Genomic DNA, 18,729 nt, shown 5'->3' on the forward strand with positions numbered 1-18,729 from the left:
TGCAAGGCGGATTCTGCGTCAGTCGCATCTGCTGGTTCGAGGAATTCGTCGTGCTTGGCCCTGACACGGTGGGCAAGCTCGCGGATTTGTACCTGGCCAAGGTTCACGGCCGCCTGGCAGACGAGGAGCAGATGAAGATCTGCAAGGGACTGCCAGAGTGCTGCAAGCACTTGGTGCGGAATGGCGAGTGGGTATGCACAATCGGGTCTTTCTACCTGGCTTCCACCATGTTGTTAGCGACGACAGCAGAGGAAGACCTCAGGAAGTTGCGTGGTGATCAGCTTGTAGTCACTGGCATGGGCGCTGGGCACAGTCTTATTGGTCCAGATATTGGTGCTGGCATTGGCTTGGTTGGGCAAGGCAATTTTTCCATTTTTGCTTGGGATCCTGGTGATCGCGGCTTGGTTACTTCTGGTCTGGGTGCTGTCAGTGTTTGGCAAGGCAATTTCTCCATCTTTGTTTGGGATCCTGGTGATCGTGCTGGCACATTGACCGCTTCAGGTGCCATTCCAGTGTTGCAAGAGCTGCTGCTACAATGCCAGGAACATAAGCAAGGAGATGTCAAGGCTGAAATGATGCTGATGATAGGTTATATTTGTGGTTCTTCCTCAATGGCTAATACGTGCAGTAGGGATTCATATGATGACAGCACTCAAGTTACTGCTTCGAAGGCTATTTCTTATATAGAAGCTTCAAATCTATTCACATGGTTGGGAGCTCCATGGCATTGCCAACAACCGTTTGAAGCACTACAAAATTTTCTGTTGTAGAAGAATTCCATTCTCGAAGCATAGTTTGTATACATCTTGAGTGAAGATGAAGAGACTTATTGCTCATCTGGCCGATCTCTATTGGGATATTAATTCATGCATCATGGTCACGGTACAATGGTTCGACAAGGTTGATGAAGTTGGTGCTCCCTTTCCCATGAATTTTGATGACAGGGAGATTTTATTTTCTCTGGGCCATCTAGTTCTCAATGTAGAATGAATTGATGGCTTGGCTGCAGTTCTGAGTGCCCAGCACCACGATAAGTTGACAGGTGATGATGCTGGAGGATTGGACTTTCAGTCTTACGGCAACCGAGCAAGTTCAGAGCACATGTTACTTCACTTATAGAGCATCACATCAACACAAGTGGGGTGGTGATTTCACTGACCAAATTAGCCTTGCTTGATGGATTCCTCTCACAGGATAGCACCAAAGAACTACAGATGTCATGGGATCCTGGTTTACAAAATCTACATCGACTCGAGGGCGAGTCGATTTTTAAGGAGGGGAGAATGTTAGGGACATCGGCCCATTATGTCTAACGGTCCATGCCGGCCCAAGTAGCTAAGGAAAAATACTACAAAGGCGCAGTGAAGGTCAGCACGAAGGAAGGATGAGAGAAAATATGAGAACCTTTTATTATTCATCTTCCTGCTTTATCTAGCGCTGTTCTTCTTTCCCCAATTCTCTCTTGTACCCGGATCTTCTAGAACATTATAGCATCTTCCTTCTAGCTGTGATTTCCCTACTTGTTGTTTCCTTCCCAAACTCCATCTATCCAGCACTTGTTGCTTGAGTTATGCTTTGTCTGGTTCAGTGATTCATGCTCTATCGGTGAGGGTTGCTAACAGCAGGGTACATTCTGTTCTTAACAATTGTGCATTTTTTACTGTTGTTTACTGCTTATGCGAGTAGTCATACATACATGCACATACATGTCGTCACATACATCACACTGGTTTTCTGGATTAAATTAAAACTGATAATGCCTAATTTTCTAACAAATGTATGTTTAGATCTTCTAGTAAATTTTAGAGCTATAAAAATTTAAAGAACTTCAAAAATAAACTCTAAAATTTTAGTGTGAGATATGCTAAAATTTGAAGCTAACTTTAGAGGGAAAATCCAAATAAGCATGGATACATTCAGCTGGCATCTTCCGTTCCACTGAGTTGTTTCGGGAACCATATATTCCATGGCTTCATCTGAACTCGCCAAGAGGACGGCTAAACGATAGAATAACCCCAGGAGACGACCCTCCATCCAACAACCGCTGATTATTGAGAGGAATGGCAGGCTTGCGTGCGTACATGCAACATAATGCAGTGCAACTAACAGCACATGTGCACGCATGTCACGAGGAGCAGCTGGCTGTTATGGATGCATATAGTGGTAGTGGAGCCTAGGCCGGCCTTGACCTTGGAGTTGGACACGCAGCGGCAAGCTGGACTGCTCGCCGACACGTCCGTCCGTCCGTCCGTCGTCTTCCTCCTCTCCCCATCCCCATCATTTCCTGTCTTCTTCCCTCTAGGCTCTGCCGCACGTCGTACGTGTCCCAGGTATAAATAAACTGGTCGGGCCACCCTCCAGCCGCAGCATTGTTGTCACGCGGCACGGCGGCTTCCTCTCCTCTCCAATAGTCCAATCAGGACGCCGCCGGCCGCCGCAGCCGCAGCCGCAGCGCAGACACGACGATCCTGTCCATTTGCAGCCTACGGCGGCTGACGACCGAGCAGATACTTAGCAGATATACATAGAAACATAGATAGATAGGCAGGTCAGGCAAGAGAGCTGCAAAGCACATACGCAGGCATGTGGAGACGGATCATATGGATGATGATTGGCATGGTGGCGCATGTGCCGTCAGTCACCTACTGATGATATGGATCATCGTCTAAGTATAGCATAGGCGCACAGGGCGTCGTCGACGCCGTCCGTCCGTCCCTCGACACCAACCTCGCCCTTCGCGCGCGCGCGTCCCGCCTCCTCCCTTGCCAACTTTATCCTCCCCTGCCCAACCACCCCACAAACACCTCTGGCGCGCGGTGGGGGCGTGGCGCCCCTTCCCACGTCTGCCACCACCCCCGGTCGTCGGGTCCGGTCCGGTCACCATGGCGAGGGCCTGCTGCAGGATGGCTGCAGCACCAGCAGCCGCCCTCCTGCTCCTGCTCGTGGCCGCCGCGTCGGCCATCCGGGTGGACGTGGTCCGGATATCATCATCGTCGTCCGCGCCGCCGCAGCCGCCGTCGCCCCCGGCGTTCCGCGAGGCGCCCGCGTTCCGCAACGGGGACGAGTGCCCGCCCCGTGGCTCCCCCGACGGCCACGTCGACGTCGCCATGACGCTGGACGCCAACTACCTGCGCGGCACCATGGCGGCCGTCTTCTCCATCCTGCAGCACACGGCGTGCCCGGAGAACGTGGCGTTCCACTTCCTAGCCGCCGCAGCGGACCCGGACTCGGACTCGGACCCGGACCCGCTGGCGGCGATCCGCGCCACGTTCCCGTACCTTGACCCGAGCGTGCACCGGTTCGACCCCTCCCGGGTGCGCGGCCGCATCTCCCGCTCCGTGCGCCACGCGCTGGACCAGCCACTCAACTACGCGCGCATCTACCTGGCCGACACGCTCCCGGCCGTCGTGCGCCGGGTCATCTACCTGGACTCCGACGTGGTGGTGGTGGACGACGTGCGCAAGCTCTGGTCCGTGGACCTGGGCGAGCGCCACGTGGTGGCGGCGCCCGAGTACTGCCACGCCAACTTCACCAAGTACTTCACCGACGCCTTCTGGTCCGACCGGGAGCTGCGCGCCGCCTTCCGGGACCGCCGCCCCTGCTACTTCAACACGGGCGTGATGGTCATGGACGTGGCGCGCTGGCGGCGGGGAGGGTACACCCGGCGGGTGGAGGAGTGGATGGCGGTGCAGAAGCGGAAGCGGATCTACCACCTGGGGTCGCTGCCTCCGTTCCTGCTGGTGCTCGCCGGCGACATCAGGCCCGTGGACCACCGCTGGAACCAGCACGGCCTGGGCGGCGACAACGTCGAGGGCAGGTGCCGGAGCCTGCACCCGGGCCCCATCAGCCTGCTGCACTGGAGCGGCAAGGGCAAGCCCTGGCTGCGGCTCGACTCCCGGAAGCCCTGCACCGTCGACTACCTCTGGGCGCCCTACGACCTCTACAAGGCCGCGGCCACCGCGCTGGAGGAGTAGTAGTGACCCGTCCGTCCATGCTAAGCAAGCTACACCGGAATGCGTCTTGGCGGCCATGCATGGGTCAACGATCGAGATCGACCCGGGGCACGACGGCGGCCGACGGCGGCGAGCAGGGAGACGATCGATCCAAGAGGAGGTGTGTCCGTGCGTACGTGTGTGCCGTGTGCACACGGCAGCGAGCAGCTAGGGCATATGCATCATTTCAGAAGAGAACTAGCTACTCCGATCAAGATGAGCGACGAAGGATTGTACGTATATTGCTGAGAGGAGATCGAGGAGACGGTGAGTTGCATTGGCGGAAGATCGATGCATGCGTGGATGATCAGCCAATCGTACGTAGTACGTGTGTAAAAGGTCGGCCGGAGGGAATAATCGTGCATGTCTCGATCGAGACACCTCACTCGCTCGCTCTTCCTCTCGATCGTACGTCTTCATTGGGTTTGTTAGTCGATCCGAGATCCTACGTACGTCGTCGTTTTTGTATTGTATACATTATAGGTCATCATCTCGTGGGGGTCATCAGATCTAGAGGGTTGGTGGTGTGTTGTAATTTGTAAAGAGATCGACTAGGGTGATGCGGTGGAGGGGATACTACACACTAACAAAACCGAGTTGTATACTACTGAACTAGAGATAGCAACGGGACCCGATTTCCGATTTCCCGCAGGGAATTCCTGTCACGGGGATGGGGATGGAAAAGTTTCTTCCCCCACGGGGATGTAAACTGGAAAAAATTATCCACCGACGGATAAACGAGGACGGGAATGGTGAAACATTCCCCATCCCCATGGAGACCCGTTAAACTTAAATGTGACGATGTTTTCATATGTAATGGTTAATGATAAAAATAAATAATTATTTTATCAAGAGATCACCCGTTGTACAAATATGTTCATTTTAATGTACACATAATGATTTTTTAGATCTAACAATGTGTATAAGTTACAATGTTTTACATTAATAACAAATTAAGTACGATCTAATTATAATTTAAGTGGGGATAGAGATCCCCGACACTGATTTATCTCTGCGGGGAATATGGATGGGGAAGAAATATCCCCTGCAAGCGTTCGTCAGGATTATCGCGGAATTTTTTTTTGTCACGGGGTCGAGTAAGGGAAACTAAAACCCGACGGAAAATTTTCTATTGCCATCCCTATACCGAACAACACACCGAGAGAGAACACAAAAGGAAAATAAAGACCATGTTGCCCTTCATCGAATAATTTGTATTCGGGAAAGCCCAAAAAAATTATCACTTCTATATATGTCAAGTCAAGGAGATACATGTTCAACGAGCCAGTTCAGGCACGACTGGGCTCGGTACGAGGGATATCAATCCAAGCCCGGCACGGTTCATATCGTGCTGGGCCGGGGTGGCCCGCGGACAGGCTGACGCAGCCTAGACCTAGTACGATTATTTTTACACGGACCGTGTCTGGCTGAAGGCACGACAGGCCTGCCGTGCCGGATTGGACCCAGACCCGTAAAAAACTCCAAAATTCAGAATTTAAAGGCAATATTCGAACTTATTTTAGATTCAAATAATTATATTTATAATTTTAGATACATATTTAGACAAATAGTTTCAGATACACATAAAAACACATATCATAATTATAAATACTCTCATATAATAACAGGATCTTCAGTATTATAGCTAAAACAGACTAACCGTTATAAAACTAGTCACTCAAGCAGACCAGACCCGTACCTGCACCACCGGCCAAAGCCCAACATGGCTATCGGGCTAGGCCGGATCGGACACGCTTTTAGTTGGGCCAAATCGTGCACGTGCCAGATCACGGGCCCCACTGTCGGGGCGGCCCATTTGAACATGTGTACCTAGGTCCCAGGTCATGAATTTTTAGCTCATGCGCTATGGGCTACGGTGTACGGTTTTGATCCTTTTCAGAAAATAATATGCACGTGCATTGCACCGCAGTGACGACTCACGAATTTTGCCGACACCTTTGACAACAATTTTAATCATTTGTAGAAAATGACAAAAAGCTAATGAATGATTTTGCATCATTGACAACGTTAAGCTACTTCAAAATTCATTCAAAACTTTTGTTTCTCTATCTTTTAGCTACGCATAAGCCTGGTTACATGAACCTCTCTCTTCAATAGGGATGACAATGAGTTTAAAACTCACGAGTAGAGGGTTTTTAAATCCGTATTCGCGGGTTTAATATTAAACTCGCACCGTACCTATTACCCACGACAGATATAATATATTATCCATACCTATGACTATAGGTTGCCATAAACCCATGGGTATACCCGTGAGCACATAATTACACGCGCGCGCACACAAATATATACCATATACACACATATATAATTACATTTATACACATATATATCTATTGTGAGTACACAGATTTGCGGGCATGAGTATAATATTTTCGTACCCGCGAGAAAAAAAATTATCGATTGAAAACCAAGCTCGCAACCGTACCCGTGGGTACAATTTCACACCAAAATCCGCACCTTAGGGCTGGTTTGGGAACCACAATTTCCCAAGGGTTTTTCATTTTCTCATGGGAAATTAGTTCATTTTCCCTTGAGAAATTGAAAATCCCATAGAAAAATAAGGTTGCCAAACTAGCCCAATAACGTGTTGCCATCCTACTCTCCGCTTGCATGGCCCAATAACGGCCCAATACTCAATCCTGAGTTCCTGACACTGAAGGCTATTGCCACCTCTTTCCTAATCCTCAACTGAACAACAATCTTCAACAATTCCTCTACTACTGCAGTGCCGGCCATCAGCCGTAACATAGCGGCGAGATGTCCTTCTTGTTCCGTAAAAGCGCGCCCGTAGCCGCAGGAGATCGCGCGCTCCGTCAAGGACCCCCCTCGTCGCCCTCGACACCATGACCGGCGCGGCGGCGCGAAGGTATATGCGCGGCCCTCCAACATCTTGGTCCCGCATTCCATCCGCGTGTGCAGGACTGCAGGCTCGCCGCTAACGTCTCGTCCACCCACCAACCGGATCATCTTGGGTCCTGTCAACGAGGTTGAGTTGCTTTTGTTTCTGGACTTGTGCGGAGTCCCATAGAGATAGAGTCGCGTTTTTTTGGTAGACTCCCTTTTCTTGGTGACAGACTGACAGTACTCCAGTTCTCTGTCAGTTGACGAATGTTGCTTGACATCGGCAAGTAGAGATTGCTGGTATTGATGGGGGCATTGCCTGATACTTTGTTAATTGTCAGGGCGGTTTGAATGGTTGGTCTGTCTCTTTAGCTTGTCGCTCAAAGCTTCAGAAAACAACTGACTAGTGGATTGTAATGAGGGCTGTGAGGTTGCAATTGCCACTGGATTGCACATTTGTGCCTCCATGTAGGTGGTGGTAATGGAAGTTTGGTTCTACACTCATTTGTTTGATGTAGTTATAAAGTTAATCATGACAGTGAGATGACACTTGGTCTTACTTGTTCACCACATGTATAAGTTAGCAGTTGTGATCTTTTTGCAACATATCATTGATCTTTGACATACAACAACTGCAAGAGCCAGATCACTTCCGAATCTGCACTTCTCTCATGTTCTTTTCAACACTGTTCGCATGGAAATAGATAATTAGATATGTATGTTGAGCCAGCTTTAAGTGAGAACCTGTTTACTTATTTAATTTACAGTTTTAGTTGTTCTCTGGTTGATGTGTAGCCCCTGTATAGATTTCTTGTGCACTGAGCAGTGAACACCATGGTACAAAAAACATGTTGCTCATGAATTTGTGCATGCTCCTGTTAGGCTCTTGAGGATGCTGAGAAAAACATACTTACGTTTAGGCATACACTTGCTGGTGAAGTGGAACCAAATCAAGAGCAGGTTCTGCAGATAGCCCTTGAGATTTGCAAGGAGGGTGTTATTTCCTTCTTTGTTCAGAATCTTCCTTCCTTGGGTTGGGAGGTATGTTTTTTTCTTCTTCTGAAATTCAGGAGGACTGCATATCATTGCATTAATAGAAGAAAGAAAGGGTTGGGAGGTATGTATATTCACAAATTGAGTGTGACAACCTTTTTCACTGTGTTATTAGCCTTATTGGTGCCCCAACGGATTTCTTCCGTGTCTTGTCTCCACGAGAATAGCTATATTCAACGTTGGCTCGCCAAGCCTATCACAACCCTTCTCTTCCTTTACTAGGGCTTCGAACCTGCTATGTTGAGACAACGTAGGCGGAGTTATGTTGCTCCAGTATATTGAAAATCATTTTGATCTTCTGGATTTCCTTGTTGTTTGGTAAGGCCTGTTTCTGAAGTTATGAATTGGATTGGAACACAGGGAATTGGAGCATGCTGATTCGTTTCTTGGCTGGAAATGGGAATGCAATTGCAGAAATATATAGATAACTGATTGCTTCCTATGGCTATTTATTTTTACCACTTATATTTGCATAGTTGTATTATTTTGTGTGTTTGTTTGTGAAATGCATTTGTAGTATATGCAATAGTTTTACCACTTCTACTTGCATTATTTTTTTTCCTCAAACGCACAAGAGAGTTGCACATCATTATATTAAGAGAGGAGAAAAGGTCTAAAGTGGACCAGAGTACAAAGCCCGGAGTGCAGAAAAAACTGGACGTAAGCAGTAAGCACCATGAACCTAACACCCATGCCTCCTCTCCAACAACACAAGAGAAGAAACATAAGCAAAGGATAAGGCAGACCCGACTAGTCTAAACTGTAGCACTAGAAGTAGCCAAGACCCTATTTAAGGCAACTGCAAGCCCAAGACTCTCAAGATGCTTAGCACCCGCCTTATCCCAGCAGATCAATTAATCTAAAAACAGTCTTTTGACAGTGCTAATGGAAGGATTCACTCCATCAAAAACAACCTTGTTACGAAGAAGCCATAAGCACCAAGCCCCTAGAATTATGACACTATTGAAGCCTTTTATCCTGCTCTTATGCACTTTTTTAAGAGCCTTTCCCCACCGCACAGCAAAAGAGATCTCATCAATATCAAAAGTGAGATCACCCAGTCCCATGAGCGACAAAATATGATGCAAAAACTGTCTAGCAAAACTGCAAGTGCAAAGGAGATATTGGGTTGTTTCTTGCTCTTGATCACATAGGGGACACACCAGGTATTGCAATCCTCTCATTTGAAGTCTATCAACAGTCCAACACTTATTCCTTATTGACAACCAAAGGAAAAACTTGCATTTTGAGGGAGCCCAAGTCTTCCACAATCTTTTCGATGGCTCAAATGAAATGGAACCCATGAAGAAGGCTGTATAGCAGGACTTGCATTATTTTTGTGTGTTTGTCTATGAACTGCTCCTGTAGTATATGCCATTGTAATACTCCTGCGCCTGACTGATTTAACTATGTTTTACCAGCTACAAGAACTTGGAAGTAAGGTTTGGAATATTTGTTCAACTATATTTTCTTTTCTTAGTGGATCTGCAATAGCATACAGTTTCCAGCATATATGCCTTCGCCTGACATCTGTTTTTTTAGAACCTCTGGCCCTTTGTAGTTGCATGCATGGACAGATATAGTACATAATGCATTCGCTAAAACAAGCAGTCATGGAAATGTACTCTGTAGTATGCAGATGTTAGATTTTGCAAAAAAAACTAAAGCAAACAAACAAATAAATGAGTTAGTTAATTTTGCAAATGATTATGTTTTCATACATTTGATTTTATACTGCTCTTTCAGATATATATTGGAGTCAAGTAGCTTCGAGTTGTTTTTCCAGTAAGTTGAATTGCCAAACTTCGATATTGCTTCTGATGCTCTGAACACCTTCAAGGTAAATATAATCTTGTCAATTTGATCTTTAAAATAAAAAATGGATTTATGTTTGCTTCTTCAGGATTGATGTTTGCTGTTGACAAGATACTTGCAGGATTTGCTAACCAAACATGAAGATCAAGTCTCTGAATTCCTGAGCTCAAATTATGAACAGGTCAGCCAAATAATACCTTTATGTAGAACGAATGAAATTCATAATTTTAATGTTTATTCCAAATAATTAAGAGGACCAATAGTTTTGCTCCACCCTGTCCCTTGCATTTTGTATCTTCCTCCGTGTCATCTTTTGCATAGGTTGGTTTGGCTTTTAATGAATAATTGTTCTTTTGTATTGCTAAAGTTTTGAAGCGCCGATCCATTGTAAACATGCGCAGTTTTTACTCTACACAAAGACAATCGGTGAAGGTTAGACTATTTAAATTGCAATTTCTTGTAGGGTACAAAAATGCGATGCTTTAAGGCACTTCGCTGCATGCCAGTTTCGTTCAGAGTTTCTGTTAGAGGCCCCAAATGCTCAATAGTGAAGAGTTTCATTTTCGAAGTTCGTTACTTAAACATTATGGTGGGTCTTCTGAAGGTATTAGAGTATAAGTTCCCTGCTTATATTTAAAGAATCAGCAATGATATTGATCACCCTTCTCATTTCCTCTGTTTCTTGATTTTTCACTTAAGTAGTTATGACATTTTAGTGCCATTATCTTGTGAAAAATGGCGGTTGTTATTAGCACAATAGATGAGAGATCCTGCTTTGGCTTTTGGATATCTTGCCAAGCAAAGGTCATCCTCAGAGACTAAGATATACGTGCAGAACTATACTCTTGCAATTGTTCTTTAGTGACTGCCAGAGATCCGGCCATTCAGATCTAAATGGCTTTCTGTTTATAGCTAAATTGCATAGCACCATTGTTCATGTTGAATACTACCATTTTATTTCTCTGGGCTATTTATGTATTGCTTGGGTACCCCAGTCATCTTGTATCTAACAGTGAGTATTCGAGCAGTTCTCATAGTTTCTAATACAAAAGTAGTTCAAATATTCCTTCTTAAATGAAATGACACGCAAATCTCCTGCGTTGTTTGAGAGAAAAAAAGTAGTCCAAATATACACACTTGCCAACTAGCCAGTGCTACAAATTTTCTTCTTTTAAGACAAATGATGAAAACAACACAGGTTAGTCATAGATAGTTTGTTTTCATCTTCATAACTAGTGGCCATCTTTTTCATGCTATACACATTCTTTTTTTAATGCCTCTACTAAGTACTACCTCCGTTCTCGAATATTTGTCGTCCGCTAGTTTATTTTTGACCTAAAACGTGACAAATAAAAAAGAACGGAGGGAGTACTAGCCAGTGTCTTTTGTAGGATTCAACCAAAAATATCAGGATATGTTCCTTGCACATTTTGAAGGTATACGTTTACCCTTTCGGTTTTACGTTGGATAGCTGTTGGTTTGAATTAATCATAGCTTTGCGTGAGCACTATGTTGTTGCCATTTTTTGGAAGGTTCATTTTCACTACGCGGATGCAGGTATTTGTTGCCAATCCAAACAAACCTCGAGAGATTATCTCAGGTTTTGGCTGACAATCACAGAGAACTGTTGAAGCTACTCCACAATCTCCCCACTAGCAAAGGTATTACTACTGTATTGCCTAATTCTAACTTAACCCTAACCCTATTCTGTGTCCAAGCAATCGATGCTAGTAATAGAGTAACAGAATATGATGATTGGAACTCGATGTTAAGATTTCTGAGTGATGTGCATTGAAGCGCTAATAATGTGCCCCATTTTAATTATCAAAGAAATCGAGAAGCTTGCGCGGATGTCAGTATAAACCCTCAGGAAATTCGAACATAGCTCCTTGATGTTGATGTTCAGGAACCCTTTCTCACCTCAAAGTTCTGAAGACATCCTGTGTAATGTGCTGCCCTGTATGGAGCTTGTTTTTCATATATGGAAAAGGTTTGGCCACAAACTGCATTCTCCGTGTGAAACACTTAGCATTCGTATCGGAATTCATTGATTTATGCACTTGTAGCAGAATTCGCTGCAGGAATAAACTGCACTGTGGTTTGGTGTTGGTACCATCGAGAAAATTGGGTGAGGGTGTGTAGTATTTTATATGAGTAAGATTGTCATCAAGTGGATCCATCTGTTGCAATGGGTGTCGAGGCTGATTATCTTATTTTCTCTCTCTTATTCTTGCTCTTTTCTCTCTCTTATTCTTCCTCTTTTTTTCTCTCTCTTCATCTTCTTTCTTCCTTTCCCTTCCCCTTCTTCTTTCTTCCTCTTCTTTCCAAAGGACACGTACACTTCGGTTCAATTTCTCAAGGCCAAATACGTATATACGAATTGGTACGAGTGAACAAATGTCGCTAGAAATGTTTCTATCCTTCTTTGTACATCTGACACCTGTCACGTAAGTATGATATACTTTATATATTTGCAATTGGCAATGAGAGATGATAACTTATTTACAAGAAGCAATTGAATTCGATCGAAGCTGCGAGATGGCTGGCTTCACAATGGCCGGAAGATGACCGGCGCGCCGTGCTGTGGGTTGAGAATCATAAGCACCCTCGGCGCGTGCACGTACGCCGGCGACAGGCGGAACTTGCAGCGCTGCAGCACCGTAGCCAAGGCGATCTTGGCCTCCATGAGCGCCAGGTACTGGCCGATGCACACCCGCGCGCCGCCGCCGAACGGGAAGAACGCCATCTGCTGCCGCGGCCGGCGGTCACCATCGTCCGCGAAGCGCGCGGGGTCGAACTCCGTGGCGTCGTCGCCCCACACGCCGGCGTCGTGGTGTACCGCCATGATGGGGATCATGATCTCCGTGCCCGCCGGCACCACGCAGCCGCCGAGCTCCACGTCCCGCTTCGCCTTCCGGATCATGGCCACCGCCGGCGGGTAGAGCCTGAGCGTCTCGTTGATGACCATCCCGAGCGTCTTGAGCCTGGGTATGTGGTCCTTGGTGGGGACGGCCCGGCTGCCGCAGACTTCCATGACCTCCTCGCGAGCGCGGTCTTGCCATTCCTGGTGCATGGCTAGCGCGACGGTGGCCCAGGTGAGCAAACTGGTGAGCGTCTCCTGCCCGGCGAAGAAGAAGTTCTTGGATTCCTCGATGATCTCGTCCGCCGCCATGGCCGGGGCCATGAAGCTCATGAAGTCCCTCATGCCGCCGCCGGCGCGCCCGTGGTCCCGGCCCTGGTGTCGGTGATCACCGCTGCCGCCGCTCTGCAGTCCGGCGACGAGCTTGGCCAGCAGTCTCCTGATCTCCCTGTCCAGCTGCCACACGCGCCTGTTCCTCCTGGTGGGCAGGAACCTGTAGCCCGGGAAGAAGACCTTGCTGTGCGCCTCGGTGGCGTAGCTGGCGTGCTCGGCCTGCAGCCGGAACACGGCGCTGCCCTCGTCGCTGTTGTTGCGGCCGAACGTGGCGACGGTGATGACCTCCTGCGGCAGCCGCCGGTACCAGTCCGCGACGTCCAGCTCCACCTCGCCGGGCCCGCCCGGCAGCAGCACGCGCTCCTCCAGCATCCGCTGCACGGTGCCGGCGACGAAGGGCGCGAGCAGCTTGAGGTTCTCGGCGTGGAAGGCGGGCGCCAGGATCTTGCGGCGGCGCGCCCACTCGTCGCCGTGGATGTTGCTGAGGCCGAGGCCCTCGAACTGGCGGATCAGCGGGTGTGCCTCGTACCGGTCAAAATGCTGCGACCGCGACAGCAGCACCTCCCGGATCAGCTCCGGCGAGCTCACGACCAGCCGCGGCGTCGTCCCGAACCAGATCAGATGCATTGGACCTGCATGCATCATATGCATGAACCATCATGCGAGGCGCCAAAATATATATAAATATAATGGGTAATTAGAGCATGAATCATGATGCGAGGCGCCAAAATATATATAAATGGGGTGATTAGACCTGAACATAGAACTAATTAATCCAATTGCTTGTCTCTCTTAAAAAAGGAGAGAGAAAACCTTATTGGTTTTCATCGGTCATGCATGTGTGTGTGAGTGAATATATAAACCACGTCTAGTATAATTCTTTTGACAAAATGCAAGTTGGCATATGAAATCATATATGCTGCATCCGACGTAGCATGATCAAGCAAGCGCATATGCATGTGATACCATACCATGGGAAACGCGGCAAGTGCAAGCAGGCAATGATAAAATCTCTAGGCGTACTGGGTTGCCGTGCAGCCAAGCTAAGGCCGCAGCACTTTGCTTCAGTGTTTTAAACGCACATGCATGCATGCGCATGATCTATAGCATGTGTAGGTAAGTCGTCGTAGCTGGCTAGGGTTGTCCTTTCCATGTTATACTCCACAAACCGCGTCGACTAATTATCATCAACGATCTCCGCAAAGATTAGCATAATATAGCATAAACTAACAGCGAGTAAGCAACCAACGGGTTTGGATCCTCGCTCGATCAACTCTGACTACAACTTCTACATATGTTTAAAGTGAGATTGCACGAAGCACGAAGCAAGCATGAAAGCCGGCCGCTTGCACGTACCGCACGGATGGATCCACATATGTTTAAAGTGAGATTGAGTTGGTGAATTCAAAGCGAAACTGAGATGACGAAATGAAGGTCACTCTACTCAACAATAGAGCATAGTTTAGATGAGTTGTTGTGTTTCTGTCTGCCAAAAGCATGGAAGCATGTCGCCTCCTTTCCCGCCCGCGCGCGCGCGTCGTACGTCCACTCTTTTATTTATTTATTTATTTAAAAAATATGATATAGATTTGTATATGCATACGCGCAAATGCACGCCTTTTGTTTAATTTCCATTCATGCGGAGTTGGAACCGGTAAACCTGTAAAGTTGCACCGTCGTTGATTCTTCCTTTTGGCTTTGTCAAAGGCTAAGGTTTTCGATCGAAGGAAATAAAAAAAGGGAATAATGTTTTGAAGAATTCGATGGATGGACGAATCTCAGGTGATCGTAAGAGAAGAACTGGATGGATTAATTAAGTAATTAGTTGATTATTGATCCAGGATGCACTGCAGAGATTAGGCATGCAACAGGCCAACTAGTGGGGTGTCGATCGATATACCGTACCGTAGAGTTTGTCCCAATGGTGGTGGAAGGCGAGCACCCGGGGCAGAACTCGGTGCGGCTCATCGCGCGGCGCGGGGCGGGAGGAGGCGTCCTCCATGAGGCGGCTGAGCTCGATGGAGCTGCCCAGGTACAAGCGGTAGCCCGGCCCACGCACGCCGTGGCGCGCGAAGTGGCGCTCCAGCCGGCGCGGCCGCCACCACAGCGCCTCCATGAGCCGCGCCACGGCCGCGTGCAGGCACAGCCACGCCGCGGCCGCGAGCAAGGTCGCTTGCCACGGCCACGGCCAACACCACGCCGTCGTCATATGGCGCGCGCTACGCTCGGGGCGGCGGGTGCCCGCGGGGGGGTTATTTGCCGGTGCACCGGCGTGGAGGAAGAAGCAGCAGCTGCGGTGCTAGCTGCCCCGCCTCGCCCTTTCGAGGTGGAGTGGAGGCAGGAGGCCGCAATGGGGACCTGGTAGTACGCCTTCCCTACGCGGGACGCCAGGTTTATATAGACAGAAGACAGGCACATAGCTAGCTGCTGGGCGACAGCAGTGGGAAGGATGAGATGCATTCATGCATGAGACTGCGATGTCGATCGGCAGCTTTTCGTATTTGGATTATTGAATTGAATACAGAGGCCTTATCTGTGCTCCAGGTTGCTGCCATCCACGGAATTTTTCTTTTTTCCTCTTTATTTATTAACACTTTGTAGTAGAGCATATATTGAATTGTATATGGGTCTGATGATGAAGCAGGGAATTGGAGGACTGTTCTTCGTCGTTCATGCATGGTAGGGGGTAGGTGAGCAATGTCAACAAAGTTTGAAACGAATGAAAGCATCCTACAAGATTCACACACACACACATACTCCATTGTTGCGGAATTTTAGTCTAGTCTCGGAGGGGGGGAAAAGAGGTTTTCACATTGCTTTAATTTGGTCTGATGGACTCCGGATTGGAGTTGGATTTCCATGTCGTCTAGGTCTAGCTAGCTTTGCATTGAGGCACCCTGAGGTCTGGTCAGGTCGCGCCGCGCGCGCATGCACTCGCGGCTGCTGCCTGCTGTGTTGCTGTCGTCCGTCCGGGAAAAAGGCGTGGCGCGGGGGGTTGGTACGGTCGGGGCCCTGTCGCCGCCAGCCACGCGCATGCACGGCACAACACGGCACAGTTGGCCACGTACACGCACCGGCCGGTAGCTGATCCGATCCCCCTTCCTTCTCTCTATTCCTGATGCCGGAATGTAGCTAGCTGTTCTTTACATATATATTTTTTTCATGTTTTATAATATTCAGACATCACTGGTATATATACGAATACCGGACCTGACACGCCTTTATTTTTCGTGGTCGTTAACCACCGTTCAGTTCGAACCGAAAAGCCAGATCAAAACGTACCCTCCGTCACCAGGTACAGGTATTGCTTTGCATGCAAATCCTTGTCATTTCTACCCTTTTTTATGGTGTTAGTGGTTGGATTGCTTCCTACTTTTTAGACTAGAATATGATAGATACATGCTTTGTTTGCCTACGACTTCCTTGCATGTCTGCACTGTGTGCTGCTGCCATCTACATCTACATTAATTCTCCAGGTGCGTATATGTACTACCGGCGTTTATTGATATGCAAATACTAAGACGATATACAAACGCATACTAAGATGCTTCCCTGCTGGCAGTACATGTATATATATATATATGCAGATATACTCATTTTGTTTCTTAAAGTACGCGTACATACTCATTTTGTAGAAAATAAAACATATTCCTCTGTCCTAAAATTTAGTTCTTTCTAGTCTTTCCATCCATATTAAATCAATATAATAAATACGGACGCACCTACAAACTATATTCATAGATTAATTAATGAATGCATTTTTAGTCTAAAACGTTATCTAGATAGAGATACTAATAATTAGCTAGTATATATGCAGTCCACTTGTTTGCCATCGACATAGTATATATATGCACCGCAAGAGGCATACTAATCTTGAAGTACATTGAATTCTTGACTACCACGTATTATGACCTTGACATTGTGAAAATTTGTGCATGTTGCAGACTTTAAGCTCTTCCCTAAGTACATTGAATTCTTGACTACTAGTATTAGGGAAGTGGGAATAGAAAAAAAAAACTCACAATGTACACATGTCACATATGGATAGCGATAGCATAGCGTGCATCCCCCGCCCCTCTGGTCGGTTCGTCCTACCACGTATTCCTTCTAGATATAGCATGCATGTCACATAATAGATGCACGCCACAGGGGCGAATTTTAGGGGCGTTTATCGGGTCAGCCATAAAATTTATAAATTCTTTAGCAAAACATCGTTAAAGTTCATATATCATATAGCAAAGTTGTTCTTATGACCTTGACATTATTTTTGGCTAAATTCGTCACAAAAATACTCGGCGGCGGAGCGTGCGTGGGATCAAAGCTTCGTTGTTACAGTAATAACTAATGAATTACTCCCTCCATCTTAAATTAAAATTTGTTTTAGTTAATTAACGGTTTATACAATATTTAATGTATGTGTTATATATATATATATATATCTAGGTTCATCTTCATAATAGACATAAAAACAAGAACTAAAACGACTAGTATCTTAGGATGGATGGAGTAATTATCAACATCAGTACAAAATTCTACGTGTTTCTTTTTTGTTTTTTCGGAAACACGAGTAGAAAAGAGCTTAAAGTCTGCAACATGCACAAATTTTCACTGGTGATTTCAGTTATAGAGCGCCAGTGAAAATAAATATATGGGCCCGGCTTAAGGAACTGCCAGTGGACATCGTACATTTCAACTGGCGGTGTGTTAAGAGAACCGCCAGTGAACTTTATATTATAAATACCATTACGTCCTCCCCGACAGGAACTGTAGCTCGCGGCTAACTTCCATTGGAAGCGATTTTGAAGGTCTAGATTTCACAAAATACAAGGGGGTTGATCTTCATTTTTTGGGGAAAAAAGGTTGCTAAGAACAGTCGGTTTATGTTTCTCTTGTCAATTTTTGTTCATTCTTACTCAATTTTAGCCACTTTTTAGATCTAGGTTTTCATCGTGTGTGAGAGAAGAATATATTTATGTTATTTTCAATGTTTTCCTAAAATGAGGTTGCTTAAGATGGTTAGATTTTGTCTATCATCTCTTCTTTTTAACGTTTAGTTCTTAAATCAGTTTATCCATGAGAAATATTAGTTGGTTAATGAATGGTGCAAGTGTTAATTTGTATGCATGGAGAGAGAGAAAGATATGTTTGGTAATTAATGTTTTTTTATTAGTTGCTATGAAAGTTTGGCTTAATTATGTTTCAATTGCCAATTATATTGTTCTTTTTGCTCAAATTTAGTTATTTAGAGAGAAAAGTATAGCTAGGAAAGTTTGGTTTATGTTTCTCTTACTATTTTTTTTTATTTTTTCTCAATTTTAGCCACATTTTGATATAGGATTTCACCTCTTCATTCTTCCCGACAGGAACTGTAGCTCGCAACCTAACTTCCATTGAACGACCAGATTTTATAAAATACAAAGGAAATGTTTTGATCTTTATTATTTTTTTGGAAAAATGTTGCTAAAAAGGTTGGTTTATATTTCTTCCATTAAACTAAGCTAATGAATGCAATGAACAACATACTTAAACATATTTTGGGTGTACACGTGCTTCTTCGAGAAACATTTTCAAGCTATTTTGAAAATATAATGTTGTACGTGTGTGGGTCCATATTTTGGATTTACATGCTTGCATACATTTTCAAGCTATTTTAATATTGATATAAGCTATACTCCCTTCGTTCTAAAATGTAAGTTTTTATATCTCTCCTATTTTCATCCATATTCAAAATATATAAACTATATTTATAGGTTATTGAATAAATATGTATTTAGTATAAAACAAATTCTATTTTGAAACAGAGGAGCATGT

General features: G+C 46.1%; 2 protein-coding genes and 1 long non-coding RNA gene across 7 annotated transcripts; 2 read left to right on the top strand and 1 right to left on the bottom strand.

Annotated features, from left to right (window-relative positions):
* The first annotated feature begins 1,982 nt into the window (after positions 1-1,982).
* On the top strand, positions 1,983-4,637 carry LOC103633507 (probable galacturonosyltransferase-like 4). The gene has a single exon (XM_008655190.3). It carries the CDS (start codon positions 2,883-2,885, stop codon positions 3,972-3,974), a length of 1,092 nt encoding a protein of 363 aa, XP_008653412.1. The 5' UTR covers positions 1,983-2,882; the 3' UTR covers positions 3,975-4,637.
* Positions 4,638-6,708: 2,071 nt separating this feature from the next.
* LOC109940777 (uncharacterized) lies at positions 6,709-11,724 on the top strand. Of its 5 annotated transcripts, none has more exons than XR_004851621.1 (3): positions 6,709-9,750; positions 9,847-9,906; positions 10,093-11,724. It is a non-coding gene; the product is annotated as an uncharacterized lncRNA (long non-coding RNA). The 5 variants fall into 5 exon arrangements; XR_002263472.2 differs by having other exon boundaries at positions 10,189-11,724; XR_004851622.1 differs by having other exon boundaries at positions 6,709-9,906; positions 10,189-11,724.
* A 347-nt stretch (positions 11,725-12,071) lies between these two features.
* LOC103634425 (cytochrome P450 734A5) lies at positions 12,072-15,284 on the bottom strand. The gene is made up of 2 exons (XM_008655948.3): positions 14,824-15,284; positions 12,072-13,550 (listed from the first exon to the last, which is right to left on the bottom strand). The coding sequence occupies exons 1-2, from the start codon at positions 15,125-15,127 to the stop codon at positions 12,274-12,276; spliced, it is 1,581 nt and encodes a 526-aa protein (XP_008654170.1). The 5' UTR covers positions 15,128-15,284; the 3' UTR covers positions 12,072-12,273.
* Positions 15,285-18,729: the final 3,445 nt, after the last annotated feature.

Source organism: Zea mays, chromosome 7, assembly GCF_902167145.1.
Source record: "Zea mays cultivar B73 chromosome 7, Zm-B73-REFERENCE-NAM-5.0, whole genome shotgun sequence".
Taxonomy (NCBI): Eukaryota; Viridiplantae; Streptophyta; class Magnoliopsida; order Poales; family Poaceae; genus Zea; species Zea mays.